We start from the raw sequence: 18,703 nt of genomic DNA on the forward strand, positions 1-18,703 counted from the left end.
AGTAGGCTTCGGTTCAAAGGGCATACTAAATCAACTTCACCACTGCAGCTAAATGCTGCCAAGCTTAGAGACATGTCGCTGTTGACTGACGATCCTCAACATCCTGTGTTGGATTTAGCATGTGGCCAAGTCATTCTACTGTAGGTGAAAGGGGAGACTGTGATGTCTGTTAACTAGGACATTATGGCTAAGGGAACCAGTAGACTTCCTCAGTGGAGTAAATCAACAGATAACCTTCCATTCTATTCTCTCACATAGCCCAAGTTTACAGGAACAGTAAGAGGAACAAATCAGGTGGGGATTTAGCTTGAGTTGGGAAAGACCAGGAGTCCTTACCTCATTAATAACATATAGATGTACGGGCTACCTGACTCAGGGATGGAGAACTCTGGCGATCCCTTCCATCTCCACTGAGTTGGGGAGATCTGCTTTTATTTTTGTTGTACTTTACACGTGGAATGATCTACAATACACTTTAAAATGGGAGGAATTGGTGCCTCTAGGGCAGGCCTGGGCAATTCCAGTCCTCGGGGGCCTGATGTGTCACACTTTTCCCCCAGCCAACACACCTGACTCCAATAATAAAGATCTTCAGTTTAGAATGACATTAGTTTCAATCAGCTGTGTTTGCCAGGGATGGGGGAAAGTGTGACACCAATCAGGCTCCCGAGGACTGGAATTGCCCAGGCCTGCTCTAGGGCCTTTCAGGCGGTTGTTAGGGGACTTTTTTTACTGGAGAATGTGTCAGTTTACTTGACGTGTATTGTTGTGTATATGAATGTGACGTTTAAGGTGCATATTGTATTTTGATGTGTATTGTTGTGCTAAACAAGGCTCATCTGTTAAATAGACCTTGGTCTCAGCATCGACTCCCTGTCAAAATAAACGTTAAAATAAAAATGTAGTGCTTAATGTTTTTAATCAATAATTCAAAACTTAATTTAGTCTTAAATTGGTAAGGCATTTGATAAGAATGAGAAGTGCAAATATAAGAGGCGCATTACTGCAAATTTACAGATGTAGGATCTTAATTTGAGCCAGAAAAGAATCCGTCAGCAATAGGAAATGTGAATTATTATGTGGATTATAACATTAACCTGCTGTCAAAATAAATGTTTAAAAAACCCAGTCAACATCATGCTCCACTTGCTCTACCATCACTAGTGGAAACAAAGAGATCTGCTCGGTACAGTAACACATCGGATGGCGATGATGATGATGCGCATCTCCTCAGTGATAAATTGTCTACCTGAAAGCTATTTAACATGCAGCTACATTTCTCATGTCACATTTATGTTCAGTTTGCAGTGTACTCTACAGACATGGTAGGATGGTATTTAGGAATGGGTTTCAATATTTAATTATTAAAGGAAGTTACAACCAAGGACAAGCGGGAACATTCCACTGACCAAGGCAAGGCCAGCTTGTCTCGTATATCATTATGGATTTCACTTTTTTTAATCCACTGTGAATTCATTCAATTGAAGGTCTCAGACAACCAAATGTAATTTGAGTTGATAAAGGTCAAGGGTCAGTGTGGTCTGTGGTAGCAATTACATGGGCTCCAGTTAGGTTTTCAGATGAACACAGATTAAAAACATGGAACAGTTAAAAAGAACGTACAAGGCTCGACAGATGCGTTGTGCAACCACAACACCTCAGAAACAAATACAGACATCCAGCAGTATATGAGTGTTAATTATGAAAATATAAATTCAGAAATACTTTCAAATGAACATTCCACTCTGGCACTTGAATATCCATTATTGGCTAATGTATTGTTCATGACAGGCACAGAGAAATGACGACGTCTTCCTTGTCTGTCTCTGTCTGTCTGAGAGAGTGCAAACTTCAGTGATGGAACAATAACATCAGTCCCCGTTGAGGGATCCCTCCCTCTTCTCTCTTTGCCCCAGCGTCATTCTCTCTGAGAAGGAAGTAGAACAATCCTAAACTCAGTTCATGTCTCTCCTTCACCTCTGCCTCTTCTCCCTCCTGAGTGCCCACACCCCATGCTAGGGTCCCTGGGGGCCACTGGGAACAGCTGGGCTGACTTGGCATGGGGGGGCCTGTCTCTCATGCCTTCCTCAGCTCCTGGTCAGTCCGCATGGCGGTGAATAGCTGGAGCCGAGGGGCGAGCACGTGCATCCCCCTCTGTGGGAGACAGGAGGGTCAGGTTGGGGTGGTGTCTCTGTCCTCGTGTCCACGGCCGTGCTGAGGCTACCTGGTGTGGAGCAGCTCCTCCCTGAGCCAGCTGGGCAGAGGCTGGCCCATCTTATAGAGCAGCTTGGACAACTCTATGTTGTTGTCCCTGTAGTGCTCCCTAAGAAAGGAGCGAGACTGCCACAGGATGAAAGAGAAAGAGTGTGTCAGATATAGGGCACATAGTTACAAGAAAATGTTTTAATAAACATACATTGTTTATAGCTCCCATCCTAGATACAGCAGCTGCCCATTCAGTTAGGGGTTCATCAGCGAAGCTGGGTCAAACCCTACGGTATTTGTAGCCATTGGTTATTTTCTTCTGACGATTTGGTGAAATAAAATTCTAATTCCCGTGAGATGGTCGGGCCTTGGAGGTTGCAACCTTGCATCATGGTAAAGGGCCAATTGGCCACACCTCTCATTCAATGCTAATTGGCCACATGGTGGCGCTATAACAAGTGACTGAAAATGCTGACTTTGAAAGCTCACACCCCTCTCCCCGTTTGAGCTAGTCCTGAAATTCAGTACATATGTCTCTGTCCTCACAAGGAACACATTTGCCATGTATCTGCACAAAACTTGATACACGGCCAAGGTCTCACAATGCATCTTTTTCCAGACTAGCATCATAAACAACATGGCCACTACGGACTAATAAACATTCAAGTGGGCGTGACCTGGCACGTGACCTGGCAAATAAATGCATATCAATCAGACAGTTATTGAATTAATCAGATTCACCACATGGTGGTGCTATAACGGGCACATATTCATAGCTCTTGATCTGTTGGACTCAGTCATGGAATTTGACACATGCTCAGGGCTGCGACTCTAGCTAACCTGTAGAGTATGGTTCAGTTTGGCCTCATGGGGGTGGAAAAAACATTAATGCAAGCTCATTGGCTTATGTTGTTTGAATTAAGAGTGTTAAAAGACGTGGGTCTATAGATGCTTACATATCAAATATGGTGCCAATCGGTTAAGCGGTTCCGGAATAGAAGACATTTAAAGTAGTCAACATAAAAATGGGACATAATCCATCAAAAGCATACTGTGTGATCTGTGATTTTGAGTTCTGATATTTGGCAAACGTGATAAGTACAGAAGTAGCTTGTCCAATTTCTCCTGATGGTGGCCAAAGCTTGAACCCCTAGATATGGGGTGGCAGATAGCCTAGCTGTTAAGAGTGTTGGGCCAGTAACAAAGTTTGCTGGCTCAAATCCCCAAGTCGACTAGGTGAAACATCTGTCGATGTGCCCTTGAGCAAGCCACTTAACCCTTATTGCTCCTGTAAGTCACTCTGGATGAGTGCCTGCTAAATGACTCAAAGGTATATATATGGCTGCTTGCAGCTAGTTTTGGTAACCATATTCAATGTTATGATGAGTATTTAACTTTTATGCCCAGGGAACAACATCACATTTAATGTTACATGACCTTTAGTTAACTTAGTGTGCAGAGAGAGCTTTAGTCCAGACTACTGAGTAACTCAGGCAGAGGGCACTGCAGCTCTGCGGGTCTCATGAGCCCTGTCATCCCAGCTAATTACCCCCGAGGTGTCTGTGCCAACACAGTCAAGGTAACTTCAAGGACCTGAGTTCAGTGCCCACCCTGTCCCCCTCAACACCCCTCTCCTCTCTATGGTTGCTCCTTAGACACTACCAGATCCGGTGGATTTCCATGCCCATCCTGAGAAGAGCTGAGCGGAGGTTGTCATAGACAGACAGGCAATGAGACCATAAAGCCCCACTGACCAGAGTAGGAAATACTTCTATAACATCTATTCTAGGAGAGACAATTCAACTATATATATAAAAAAAAACTTGCTTATCAAGGTAACAACATTTTATGTTGAATAATTTAATATGTTTTTAAGTTGAGGGCAAGACAGACATTTTTTAGGTTTGTGTACATGGTTCATAGTAACTTACATCTGTGTCCATGTCGGGGTATCTCCGTCCTTTACTCTTGCCTAGACATTTGGTCTTTCCTCCGTCTAACAACTGGCACCAGAACCCTTTTTTGGGATCAAACCTGGAACAGAGGAACGAACACACAATGGAGGTAGGCAAGTCAAAATGTTTAAATTAATGCTCATCAACCTAATTAAAAAGGGAACATCCGGAACAGATGGTTTGCGACTCTTCGTGTTTAGAGAAGAGACACGGCGACAAACCATATCCATTGTCCACAGGGGGATGTGGCTGACAGATGTTGCTGTTTACTGCAGTCTGGCTGGGTGATTATGTGGTCAAGCATCAGAGGCAGAAACAGATATGGGGGGGGGGGGGGGGGGGGGCTTATGAACAGGGGGAAGCAGAAGAAAGGGAATAGGTTGGCATGGTAATGTCGAAGCGATGGTAATCCCTCCAAAAGAGAGCATTCTGAAAATCACATCAAAGCTGTTCACAAACCAAGCACCTCCGCTCCGATTGAAAAGATCGGTTCCTTCACAATCACAGCGGTGTTGAACAGCTCAATGCTTTAAAGCAGAGATGGGCAACGGGAGGCCCCCTTTTGAAGAACCCTCGGATGAATTCCCAACAATTTAAATGTTTTATTTAAAATGTTTTAGCAACTCAGTCGGAGTCTCAACTTCATGTTGAGAGTTAGAATAGTAGAATACACACACAAGGTGCAATTTAGAAATGTGGTTGTGCATCAGTAGTAGTTCTCTTATGTAATTCACAGATAGTCAATTAGCCCCTATCAGCAGAAAAACATGTAATTGCTAAGTTAGTTTAGCAACCAGCTTTCTAAACTAAAACGCTAGAATTATCAGCTGGGGGACCAAACATTTCTCTCCACCCTATGTCAAAATCTTTAGAATGACAGAAAACTTGCTTTAAAACTTTAAAACTGCCACATTTTCTCCACACCACATGGCAAAAATGAGGGGCCACAAAAATGGTTTTGATCACAATGTGGCGGATGTAGGTACGCAGACCCGCAAGCAACTGTGGACCGTCATGATGAGTTCAGATTCTTTGTGGCCCCCACACCCATCAAAGTCACCCATCCCTGCTTTTAAGGCTTTTAAGGCCCAGTGCAGTCAAAAAAAAGCCCTTAGTGTAAGAGCCGGTTGAAAACAACTGCCTGACATCACCATGTGGTAAATTACACTGACAAAAATAAACGCAACATGCAACAATTTCAAAGATTTTACTGAGTTACAGTTCATATAAGGAAATCAGCCAATTGAAATACATTCATTTGGCCCTTATCTATAGATTTCACATGACTGGGAATACATATCTGCTGGTCACCAATATTTTTAAAAATAATAATAAAAAAAGTAGGGGCATGGATCAGAAGACCAGTCAGTATCTGGTGTGACCACCATTTGCCTCATGCAGGGCGACATCTCCTTCACATAAGAGTTGATCAGGCTGTTGATTGTGGCCTGTGGAATGTTGTCCCACTCATCTTCAATGGTTGTGCAAAGTTGCTGGGATATTGGAGGCAACTGGAACACAGTGTCGTACACATCACTCCAGAGCATCCCAAACATGCTCAATGGGTGACAGGTCTGGTGAGTATGCAGGCAATGGATGAACTGGGACATTTTCAAATAAGCTTTTTGTGCATATGGAACATTTCTGGGTTATTTTATATCAGCTCATGAATCATGGGACCAACACTTTATATTTTTGTTCATTATCATTATCAATAAAACCTCACAATAAGGTGCATAGTGTTCGATTTGCCTGTTGGTGGGCAAGGAGATGCCCAGCTCTGCTAAACCATGAATAATTGTGCCGGGATAGTTAAATAAATATTAACTGTTTGGTTGTAATATCATCACCTCTTGAAGAGCATAGTCAGAACTACAAATGAGAGATTATTCAATGCCAAACAATTGCTCACATTTAGATCTATCATCAGATTTATAGAGCAAGTAAATGCATGAACATAAATTGAACATGTCATTTCAGATACGTGATGGTCAAGGTGAAGGAAAAAGGAAACCGCACACTGCTCTTGATAGTATCACTGATCTTTAATAAGCTTTACGTATCGGCCTCGGCCTTCGTCAGAGCTTTTGTACGTTTAAAAAAAAAATGTAGCACCCTTATGTAGACCTGGCCCCGCCCACATCTGTTCCACGCATGGAAAGGGGTTGGAGGCGAAGGAAAAACAAATAAGTGCTACCAAATATACCAATATGCATTTCATAAATATTAGAATAAAGTGTGTAAATAAGACGTATTAAACACGTCTGTAAAACCACAAGGAGGACATAAACCTACCGAGCACGTTTTCATTAATCATTGGGTACATCGTACGAAAAACAGAGTAATCTTAAATAGGGGCATCATTTATGTTCAAATTCACAACATAACATACATTTCATCACTAATGTATCATTAATAGATATCATCATTAAGTCCTTTAGGAAATAATGTCTGGAGGGTTGTAGCTCTTATTGCGGGACTTTGAAACAACTGAATTGAGCCACATTTATTGTCAACCTGTGTATTGAACACTATTCCCAAGGAAAAACAATACTGGCTGGATGTTTTGGAGTCTGTTAACTCTGAGGATCACTTTCAAAGATGTACTTGTATTTTGAAGGCAAACTGAAAATTCCACTATTGTGCCTAATCCTTATTGTGGCTAGGTTCACAACACAGATGAAGCTAGCTGGCTGCCTATAATGTTAGCTTTGGGCAACAGGGTTAAGTAGCTGGCGAGCTATTTATTTTCATGAACTCAAGTTCAATTTCAATAGACAAACAACAAGTGGCTACCTAGCTAATACGCACAACGATTCCTAAATCATTGCTAAGAATAATGAAAACGACTGCAGTTTCTACTGGTCATTGTTTTCAGGCTGCTTGTATTGGTGCTAGCTAGGTACCAAGCTAAAGCTCAGAAGTTACCCCAGAAGTTGCGGTCAAACAAATCATGTAAACACATTGTTCGTGGCTGGTGTTTGCAGACTTTTTTTGTACAGCCTTGACAGTGCTAGTGATAGTAGTGGTGGCGCTTGACATGCACGTGCAGATTCAGAACACACAACATTCTATAATAGAACTCTGTTATTTGATGTGTCAAATTAAAAGCTTATTTAAAACGTAAAATAGTGTTATTTGACTTGTATCTTTTTTGACATGCAAACACCCATACTTTCCATAGTATGTTGTGAAGCTAATGGCAGTGATGGTATTACTGTGTAACTCCGGTAGGGCAACATGTGTACCGGTGCCCGACCAGTCGGCGAAAGCCGAATTTGGCACGTGAAATAACACAGTTCTATTATAGAATGTTGTGTGTTCTGAACTTGCACATGCAAGCCAAGCGCCACCACTTCTATCTATCAACCGTTCCCCCACGACAGAGAACGGTTGATTGTCAAGGGCAATTAATTCCATTATTTTGGCGTTAATGGATTTTGCCTTTGAGTTGTCTCGCTGAAATGTTCTTACTCTTTTAAATGACTGCTCGACTTGCTGACTGCTCGATCCACACAGCAGACATTGTGGGCTAGGTTAGGAATGCTGTGTTGCACGTGTAGCACAACATTTTACATGGCGTCATTACATCATGTTATGTGTTATATAGGTATGCACGTCATGTACCTGTGTTATATAGGTATGCACGTCATGTACCTGTGTTATATAGGTATGCACGTCATGTACCTGTGTTATATAGTCATGTACCTGTGTTATATAGGTATGTACGTCCTGTACCTGTGTTATATAGGTATGTACGTCCTGTACCTGTGTTATATAGGTATGTACGTCCTGTACCTGTGTTATATAGGTATGTACGTCCTGTACCTGTGTTATATAGGTATGTACGTCCTGTACCTGTGTTATATAGGTATGTACGTCCTGTACCTGTGTTATATAGGTATGCACGTCATGTACCTGTGTTATATAGGTATGTACGTCCTGTACCTGTGTTATATAGGTATGTACGTCCTGTACCTGTGTTATATAGGTATGTACGTCCTGTACCTGTGTTATATAGGTATGTACGTCCTGTACCTGTGTTATATAGGTATGTACGTCCTGTACCTGTGTTATATAGGTATGCACGTCCTGTACCTGTGTTATATAGGTATGCACGTCATGTACCTGTGTTATATAGGTATGCACGTCATGTACCTGTGTTATATAGGTATGCACGTCATGTACCTGTGTTATATAGGTATGCACGTCATGTACCTGTGTTATATAGGTATGTACGTCCTGTACCTGTGTTATATAGGTATGTACGTCCTGTACCTGTGATATATAGGTATGTACGTCATGTACCTGTGTTATATAGGTATGTACGTCATGTACCTGTGTTATATAGGTATGTACGTCCTGTACCTGTGTTATATAGGTATGTACGTCCTGTACCTGTGTTATATAGGTATGTACGTCCTGTACCTGCGTTATATAGGTATGTACGTCCTGTACCTGCGTTATATAGGTATGTACGTCCTGTACCTGCGTTATATAGGTATGTACGTCCTGTACCTGCGTTATATAGGTATGCACGTCATGTACCTGTGTTATATAGGTATGTACGTCATGTACCTGTGTTATATAGGTATGTACGTCATGTACCTGTGTTATATAGGTATGTACGTCCTGTACCTGTGTTATATAGGTATGCACGTCATGTACCTGTGTTATATAGGTATGTACGTCAGCTTTGACATGGGTTTTGCACATCGGTGTTCAACTAGACATCAGGGCCAATACCGATGTTGGCATTTTTAGCTAATATCGTCTGATTCCGATATGTTCACCAATACATCGTGCATCCCTACTGATGCCAGAGCTAAATGTGGAATAATCAGAAATGTGTAGTTCTGACAATGCTCTTTGAGAGGTGATGATATTAAAACAAAACAGTTAGCTGTAACATTTATTTAACAATTCCTTTAAAACGGAGCGTAGTTCAAATCAAATTTGATTTGTCACATGCACAAAAGTTGTCATTGGTTTTATAGCGGAGCTGGGGGGGGGGGGGGGGGGGGGTCTCCTTGTCCCCCAGCGGCCAAATCGAACCCTCTGCACCATATTGTGACATTTTATTGATAACGACCTATAAGAAAGAGTTCCAAAACTCATTTTTTGTTTTCCCCTCCCCACTCAGACCACTCCCAGACAGTCCTAGAAGAATTACTGCTTGAGAAATTATCCTTTGCTAAGAAGCTATTTCTTTTTGACCATTTTAATTGTAAGACACTTAATTGTTACACCGAATTAATTTAATAGAGATAAAAAAAGGCTGCATTGTACTATTTATACGCTTTAACGTTACATGTCAAACAGTTCGGGAAAAAAAAAGCCTTCATTTGCCATGTGTTTTCTATAAAAGTGATGTTGGCTCTAGTCTATAGTGTTTAGCAGGCCTAATAAGACACTCACGCTAGAATATTGTGGTAGTTCAGTGTGTTTGTCAGCTCAAGGAACTTCTGGATCTTGTCCATCACTGCAGCAGGCTCTGTCCTCAGCACCTGACCATCCAGAACCAGGATCTGAGGAACCACAGTTACAATACCACAGTAGGTCAGATAGACTAGCTGAGCGGTCTCAAATTCAAATACCAGCAACAACCTATACACACACCCACTGTACCAACCATGTACATATAGACACAGACTGAATACATCAATGTTTGTTTACATTTAAACCATATGCTTATGAACAAATCTGCAAACACATAAGCATGAACACGTGGGACCCAGACGACCAAACCTACCTGGCTGATGTGGTAGTGGCTAAGCCACCGGTCCAGGTGGGTGGCGTACAAGCCCGGCACCAGACAGCGGTTCTGGAGCACCCGCAGCTTGATGGGGGCGTCATGGCCAGCAGTGATGACATCATGGAAAGTATACTTCAAGGCGACTGAGTCGTCATGGGCACGTTGGTGCTGAGGGCAGAGCAGACAGATATGACAGTCAGTCTGCCTTGCCAGTTTAATCCAGTGCCCTTGCTGAGGGCATTCCAACTGATTTCTCACTCCTACATACCGGTCGGTACATCACCTATTTCTCCACCAGGATATTAGCTACTTTATTTCCAAGTTCAAGTGAAATCAGCAGTACAGCTGACCTGGAAAAGGAATGATGCTACCCTCAAGACACCCACAGCATTTCACCCAATTGCTATCCCTATAATATAGTCTGGTGTTGGAAATGGAACAGTGGGAAGAGGTTTAACTCAGAGGGAGGGAGGCTCACCTGGTACCATGAGTATGCCCTGTCTGCAGGGTTGATGAGGATGGTGATGATTTTGGCCTTGGGCAGAAGGGCAGCCGCCCGCCGTGCAGCCACCTCCGAGTCAAAGTAGTTGGCGCTCTTCTCATAGTAAAAGTCTGAGCTGGTGTTGGAGGGTAGGGGAAAGTACTCCATGTACCTGTCAATCATAACACACAGACAGACGGGTTTAAACATTAGGAACAACTGCCATTTACAAAATACTGACTGACCAGGTGAATGCTACGATCCCTTATTTATGTCACTTGTAAAATCCACTTCAAATCAGTGTAGATGAAGGGGAGAAGACAGGTTAAAGAAGGATTTTTAGGGGCCTCCTGAGCGGCGTATCACAGTGCTAGAAGCTTCACTACAGATCAGGGTTCGATCCTGGGCTGTGTTGCAGTCGGCTACGACAGGGAAACCCATGAGACGGTGCACAATTGGCCTAGTGTCGTCCGGGTTAGGGGAGGGTTTCGCAGGTATGGTAGTAGGGGCCAAACGCATCTACTACGTCTATGAAAGGGTGCATTTACTGCCACCTGGAGTGAGTTGTCTGAACAGGTATAAAACAAAGGTTGGTTAGTAACGGCCACCTGCAGTTATGGAATGTTTGCTCAGGAGTATAATTCATCGGCTGAGCTCTTCTGATGACTTGGACTGAATGATGTGATTCTTCCTTAACTCCTAGGAAGTCCCACACAGTTGACTGCTTCAAAATGGTGAAAGTGCCCAATGGCGCTGTCCATGATAAAAAAGGTTTTGGGCATTAGAGCTGTCTATCTAAAAGTCTTTGAATACATAACAAATACCAATGTCCTACCTAGGGCTGTGGCGCTCACGACATTTTGTCAGCGGGTGATTGTCAAAAAAATAACTGCCAGTCTCACTGTAATTGACCGTTAATTAACAAACATTTAGCATCTGCTTGATACACGCATAGCCTACAAGCCACTGATGCAGACTGTTGGAACATTTACATTTTAAAAAGTCTAATAAATTCATGTAATATAGCCTACGCCATCACATTAAATATATGTATTTTACACACGTCTAAAGAAACATGATATGAAGAAAATGTCGTCTATTTCAGAAGAACATATTTGCGTAGTATTCTGTGGCATTTCATAGCATGAAGAATACGATTGAACACAATAAAATAGAAAGGCTATTTTCTTTTAACTATTTGAGGGAGTGGGCACATGAGGCTCTTCTGGGTTTGAACGGTTATCAAAGAAACAGGTTCTCCTATATGTTTAATTTAGAGTTTGGTTGTGAAATAAATGTTAGGCTGTACACACTTAATCAGCCTCCCGTTCACAATTTGACAAGCACTTGATAATGCCTTGAATTACCCGTCTGCATCCCCTTCCGTGGCCATAATGCCCCCTGAAAAAAATCCATTCCTGTTGCGGCCAGTGGCCGTTGTGCCCTTGGGCTGAATATAATAATTAGAACTACCGGCTGCATGTCGAAGCACCTCTCACTCACATGGCTCTCCGTCACGTGATCGGGTCTTTCTCACAGGCTACAAGTGAAGAGCGAAACATCGGGGATGCAACTGCGCGGGTCCTTATCCAATTCCGAGGCGCATATTGAGGATATTGGAAGAACTCTCCACATTTATTTTCATCAGCCAATAAGATGAGTAGGCCTAACAAACAGCAAAAGCACTAGCCTATGTCAATCTACTATCCCTCATAGTACAAAAAAAGTTTACCTATTCTATTCTGTACGACAAATAAATCTTCCAGTTGCGGGATGCGATAGATCCCAAATAAACACAGCCACTAGCAAAAAAATAACCTATTTTAAGCAATGAGCATGATGCAACAGATGAGAACACTTAGTTGATCAACATTTTAAGCTATTAGGCTATTTCTTCACATTATAAGCCCGGCAACGTGCACACAGCTGTAGGCTATAAGCACAAATGTTCCATTAGCAGGAAAATATTCTCAAAAGTGACCACAAATGCGATTATGCATGTAATGCTTTTATTACAAAGGTGGCTCCAAACCCCTTGTAAAGCGGATTAATGTGCTTCATTTTAAGATGTTATTTGGCCACTTCAGTTGTGATACAAACCTTATCAAAACATATAGGCCTATGGGCAAGACAACATGAGGTGTGCGACTGATTCGAAAACATTTGGGGGGGGGGGGGGGGGAAGCATGTGCCATTTCTTGCCTTATGCTTGGCATCATTCACAAGTTATAATATATCATTCACAAGTGATAGGATAATAGTCCCCCATCACACTATTCTTGATATAATATTGTCTTTAAATATACTAAATAATATACAGTACCGGTCAAAAGTTTGGACAAGCCTACTCATTCAAGGGTTTTTCTTTATTTTTACTATTTTCTACATTGTAGAATAATAGTGAAGACATCAAAACTATGAAACATATGGAATCATGTAGTAACCAAAAAGTGTTGAATTAAATGTATTTTAAATGTGAGATTCTTCAAAGTAGCCACCTTTTGCCTTGATGACAGCTTTGCATACTCTTGGCATTCTCTCAACCAGCTTCATGAGGTAGTCAACCGGAATGATTTTCAATTAACAAGTGTGGCTTGTTAAAAGTTAATTTTATGGTATTTATTTCCTTCTTAATGCGTTTGAGCCAATCAGTTGTGTTGTGACAAGGTAGAAGAAATCCCTATTTGGTAAAATAAAAAGTCCATATAACGGCAAGAACAGCTCAAATAAGCAAAGAAAAATGACAGTACTTTAAGATGAAGGTCAGTCGATAGTTCCAGTTTATTCAAATGCATTCACAAAAACCATCAAGCACTTTGATGAAACATGCTCTCATGAGGACCACCACAGGTAAGAAAGACGCAGAGTTACATGAGCCGCAGAGGATACATTCATTAGCGTTATCAGCCTCAGAAATTGCAGCCCAAATAAATTATTCACAGAGTTCAAGTAATAGACACACCTCAACATCAAATGTTCAGAGACTGCGTGAATCAGGCCTTCATGGTCAAAATGCTGCAAAGAAACCACTACTTAAGGACATCAATAAGAAGAAACTTGCTTGGGCCAAGAAACACAAGCAATGGACTAGAGGTCGACCGATTATGATTTTTGAACGCCGATATCGATACCGATTATTGGAGGACCAAAAAAGCAGATTCCGATAAATCAGCCGATTTATTTATTTGTAATAATGACAATTACAACAATACTGAATGAACACTTATTTTAACTTAATATAATACATCAATAAAATCAATTTAGCCTAAAATAAAAATGAAACATGTTCAATTTGGTTTAAATAATGCAAAAACAAAGTATTGGAGAAGAAAGTAAAAGTGCAATATGTGCCATGTAAGAAAGCTAACGTTTAAGTTCCTTGCTCAGAACATGAGAACATATGAAAGCTGGTGGTTCCTTTTAACATGAGTCTTCAATATTCCCAGGTAAGAAGTTTTAGGTTGTAGTTATTATAGGACTATTTCTCTCTATACCATTTGTATTTCATTAACCTTTGACTATTGGATGTTCTTATAGGCACTTTAGTATTGCCAGTGTAACAGTATAGCTTCCGTCCCTCTCCTCGCTCCTCCCTGGGCTCGAACCAGGAACACAACGACAACAGCCACCCTCGAAGCAGCATTACCCATCGCTCCACAAAAGCCGCAGACCTTGCAGAGCAAGGGGGACAACCACTCCAAGTCTCAGAGCGAGTGACGTTTGAAACGCTATTAGCGCGCACCACGCTAACTAGTTAGCCATTTCACATCGGTTACACCAGCCTCATCTCGGGAGTTGATAGGCTTGAAGTCATAAACAGTGCAATGCTTGACACACAATGAAGAGCTGCTGGCAAAACGCACAAAAGTGCTGTTTGAATGAATGCTTACGAGCCTGCTGCCGCCTACCACCGCTCAGTCAGATACTTGCATGCTCAGTCAGATTATATGCAATGCAGGACACGCTAGATAAACTAGTAATATCATCAACCATGGTAGTTAACTAGTGATTATGATTGATTGTTTTTGATAAGATAAGTTTAATGCTAGCTAGCCAGCAACTTACCTTGGCTTACTGCATTCGCGTAACAGGCAGTCTCCGCGTGGAGTCCATGAGAGGCAAGTGGTTATAGCGTTGGACTAGTTAACTGTATGGTTGCAAGATTGGATCCCTCGAGCTGACAAGGTGAAAATCTGTCTTTCTGCCCCTGAACGAGGCAGTTAACCCTCCGTTCCTAGGCCGTCATTGAAAATAAGAATGTGTTCTTAACCGACTTGCCTAGTTAAAAAAATATTAAATAAAGGTGTAATAAATAAATAAATTGTAAAAAAATTAGGCCAAATTGGTGTCTAAAAATACCGATTTCCGATTGTTATGAAAACTTGAAATCGGCCCTAATTAATCGGCCATTCCGATTAATCGGTCGACCTCTAAAATGGACATTGACCGGTGGAAATCTGTCCTTCGGTCTGATGAGTCAATTTTTGGTTCGAACCGCCTTGTCTTCGTGAAAGACAACGCTTGATTTGATACGCGGAGTAGGTGAATGGATGATCTCTGCATGTGTGGTTCCCACCGTGAAGCATGGAGGAGGAGGTGTGATGGTGCTTTGCTGGTGACACCGTCAGTGATTTATTTAGAATTCAAGGCGCACTTAATCAGCATGGCTACCACAGTATTCTGCAGCAATACGCAATCCCATCTGGTTTGAGCTTAGTGGGACTATCATTTATTTTTCAACAGGACAATGACCCAACACACCTCCAGGCTGTGTAAGGGCTGTTTGACCAAAAAGGAGAGTGATGGAGTGCTGCATCAGATGACCTGGCCTCCACAATCACCCGACCTCAAGATTGAGGTGGTTTGGAATGAGTTGGACTGCCAAGAAGGAAAAGCAGCTAACAAGTGCTCAGCATTGTGGGAACTCCTTCAAGACTGTCGTAAAAGCATTCCAGGTGAAGCTGGTTGGAGAATGCCCAGACTGTGTAAAACCGTCATCAAGGCAAAGGGTGGCTACTTTGAAGAAATACTACATGATTCCTTATGTGTTATTTAATAGTTTCGATGTCTTCACTATTATTCTACAATGTAGAAAATAGTAAATATAAAACCCCTTGAATTAATAGGTGTGTCCAAACTGTTGACTGGTAGCCAGAGTGTGGCTGTTCTGTGTGAAATTTGTTTCGATTTAGAATGGACTATTATCATGCTCTCGAAACAGGGACAGCGGAAAAAATACATGTCATCTATCCACTCAAATAGCGCATGGAGGATGCTTTTCCCCGTGGTTCATTTTCATGCCAGCCAGGTAGGCTGTACTCCTGTTGTAAATATAGGAAAGTTGAGAAATAGAGTACATTCAGAAAGTATTCAAACCCCTTTAATTTTTCAACATTCTGTTATGTTGCATATTTTAAAATTGATAGAATTGTATCTACACACAATACCCCATAATGACAAAACAAAAACAGGTTATACATTTTTGAAATGTTATTAAAAATAAAAAACTGAAATACAACATTTACATAAGTATTCAGTCCCTTCACTCAGTACTCTGCATTTGGGGAGTTTCTCCCATTCTTCTCTGCAGATCCCCTGTCAGGTTAGATGGGGAGCGTCGCTGCACAGCTATTTCCAGTTCTCTCCATATGTTGAAATCAGTTTCAAGTCTGGGCCTGGCTGGGCCACTCAAGGACATTGAGACTTGTCCCGAAGCCACTCCTGTGTGGTCTTGGCTGTGTGCTTAGGGTCGTTGTCCTGTTGGAAGGTAAGTGTCATCAAGGATTTCTGTACTTTGTGCCGTTCATCGTTCCCTCGATCCTGACTAGTCTTCCAGTCCTTGAAGCTGAAAAACATCCCCACAGCATGATGCTGCCCCCATCTTGCTTCACCGGACAATCTTGTTTCTCATGGTCAGAGTCCTTTAGGTGCCTTTTGGCAAACTCCAAGCGGGCTGTCATGTGGCTTTTACTGAGAGGTGGCTTCTGTCTGGCCACTACCATAAAGGCCTAATTGGTGGAATGCTGCAGAGATGGTTGTCCTTCTGGAAGGTTCTCTCATCTCCACAGAGGAAATATGGAGCTCTGTCAGAGTAGCCATTGGGTTCTTGGTAACCTCCCTGAACAAAGCCCTTCTCCCCTGATTTCTCGGTTTGGCCGGGCGGCCAGCTCTAGGAAGAGTCTTGGTGGTTCCAAACTGCTTACATTTTTATGTATTTTTTTCTCCACAATTTTGTGATATCCAATTGGTAATTACAGACTTGTCCCATTGTTGCAGGTCGAGAGCCACGCGTCCTCTGAAACACGACCCTGCCAAGCCACACTGCTCGCTTAACCCGGAAGCCAGCCGCACCAATGTGTCGGAGGAAACACTTTCCAGCTGGCGACTGAAGTCAGCTTACAAGCGCCCGGCCAGCCACGAGTCGCTACAATGCGATGGAAAAAGGAAATCCCTTTTTGAGTGCCGCCTCATGGGTCTCCTGGTCACGGTCGGCTGTGACACAGTCTGGGATCGAACCCGGGGCTTTAGTGACCTCTGAAGCTCTGCAATGCAGTGCCTTAGACTGCTGCGCCACTACGGAGGCAACAAACTTCTTCCATTTAAAAATGACGGAGGCCACGGTGTTCTTGGGAACATTCAAAGATTAAGAAATGTTTTAGTAACCTTCCATAGATCTGTGCCTCGACACAATCCTATCTCGGAGTTCTACAGACAATTCCTTCAACCTGTCAACTGTGGGACCTTATATAGACAGGTGGGTACCTTTCCAAATCATGTCCAATCAATTTAATTTACCACAGGTGGACTCCAATCAAGTTGTAGAAACATATCAAGGATGAGCAATGGAAACAGGATGCACCTGAGCTCAATTTCGAATCTCATAGCGAAGCGTCTGAATACTTACGTAAATACGGTATCTGTTTTTTATTTGTAATAAATTAGCTAACAATTTCTAAAAACCTGTTATCGCTTTGTTATTATGGTGTATTGTGTGTAGATTGATGAGGGATAAAAATAAAAGAAATCAATTTTAGAATAAGCCTGTAACATAACAAAAATGTGGAAAAAGTCAAGGGGTCTGAATACTTTCCGGCCAGAAAGCTGATGGTATCCTCCTATTTTTAAGAGAGGCCATCAATGATTTCTCAGACAATTCCAAAGCCTATAGAAATGTTGCACAACATGAGCTTATAGGTTCTCGTGAAGTGTTTGATTAGATTTTCAATTACATTTGCATTGATGTCAGAGTGATTAGAGGGACAATAGAGTGCTGAGTACCAGTTAGCAAGTTTGGTAGGCTACTAATGACCAGCAGTAGCATCAGAGCTTGGAGAAGACTAGTTAGCGTGACTAAACAGTCTTCGTGGAATTTGACTGCCGTCATGACTCGTGACCGCAGGTGTGGCGGTAATACGGTCACCGTAACAGCCCTAGTCCTACCTAAACACCACAAGACTAGTTTCATTTTTCATCAATAACTATGCAATTTAATGGATAAAACATGACTGCACCAGCATAAACCAGTAAGAGAGACAGACTTTGCACACATTAAAGATTTTCCACAACTGAGCCCACCACACACTAATGTTTGATTCATAAATCCAATTGTCTGCTTTCTGTTAATCAATGATTGAGCTCAGAGGGGGATGAACCAAAGCCTCTCCCTTTGAAGGATGAAACATTCCTCTAAAGCCAAAAATAGTAACTGGAATATGTTTCAAAACTGGGCAACTCAGTTGGTTTAATATACTATGAAAAGCACAGTGGTTTACAGGAGCAATGTGTCTCCATTCAATCATGCTGCCCCCAAAATAAAAGCAGGACTATTGTAAATGTGTTGGAGAAGAGGAATTAATGCCCAACTGACTGGTGGCAATGAATATGTTAGGGTAAGACAAGGGGAATAACATACCAGTCGATGCCTCTGTGGTAGCTATGGCCACTGAAGAATTGGATCTCCTCAAAGGTCTCCTTGCTGGGGTAGTTACTGGTCAGATCAGGATGCATCCCCAAGAACAGATACAGGGCTGTGGTGCCTTAGCAGAGAACATAAGTTTTCATTAGTATTGCTCATACTAATATCAAACGTAGATAACTACTATTAGGTTATGTAAATGTAATAGATTTAATTTAAATATAGAACTTGATGTAAATGCTAAACATGCATATTTCCGGGTAATTAGAACAGCTATTTACTACCCATCTCAAATGTGCCAAAGCTTAAATAGCAATAACAACCAGAACACTCAACTACGTTAGAGATGAAGTGACAGTTAAAGAGGAGTGGTGGATCTCATGTTGACAGGA

At 42.0% G+C, this 18,703-nt stretch overlaps 1 protein-coding gene across 7 annotated transcripts in view; it reads right to left on the reverse strand.

Annotated features, from left to right (window-relative positions):
- The window catches only part of LOC110510194 (bifunctional heparan sulfate N-deacetylase/N-sulfotransferase 1), a 144,538-nt gene that overhangs the window by 1,101 nt on the left and 124,734 nt on the right, over window positions 1-18,703 (reverse strand). For all 7 annotated transcript variants that reach the window (XM_036968304.2, XM_036968306.2, XM_036968305.2 and 4 more), the window contains 6 exons: window positions 18,309-18,432; window positions 10,394-10,568; window positions 9,913-10,083; window positions 9,579-9,688; window positions 4,137-4,239; window positions 1-2,340 (listed from right to left, as the gene is read on the reverse strand). The exon at window positions 1-2,340 is cut by the window's left edge and continues 1,101 nt beyond it. In XM_036968304.2, the coding sequence (XP_036824199.1) occupies window positions 2,221-2,340; window positions 4,137-4,239; window positions 9,579-9,688; window positions 9,913-10,083; window positions 10,394-10,568; window positions 18,309-18,432 (803 nt within the window). In that variant the 3' untranslated portion in view covers window positions 1-2,220. The remainder of the gene's footprint in view (window positions 2,341-4,136; window positions 4,240-9,578; window positions 9,689-9,912; window positions 10,084-10,393; window positions 10,569-18,308; window positions 18,433-18,703) is intronic.

Source organism: Oncorhynchus mykiss, chromosome 29, assembly GCF_057628025.1.
Source record: "Oncorhynchus mykiss isolate SJ-2025 chromosome 29, ASM5762802v1, whole genome shotgun sequence".
Taxonomy (NCBI): Eukaryota; Metazoa; Chordata; class Actinopteri; order Salmoniformes; family Salmonidae; genus Oncorhynchus; species Oncorhynchus mykiss.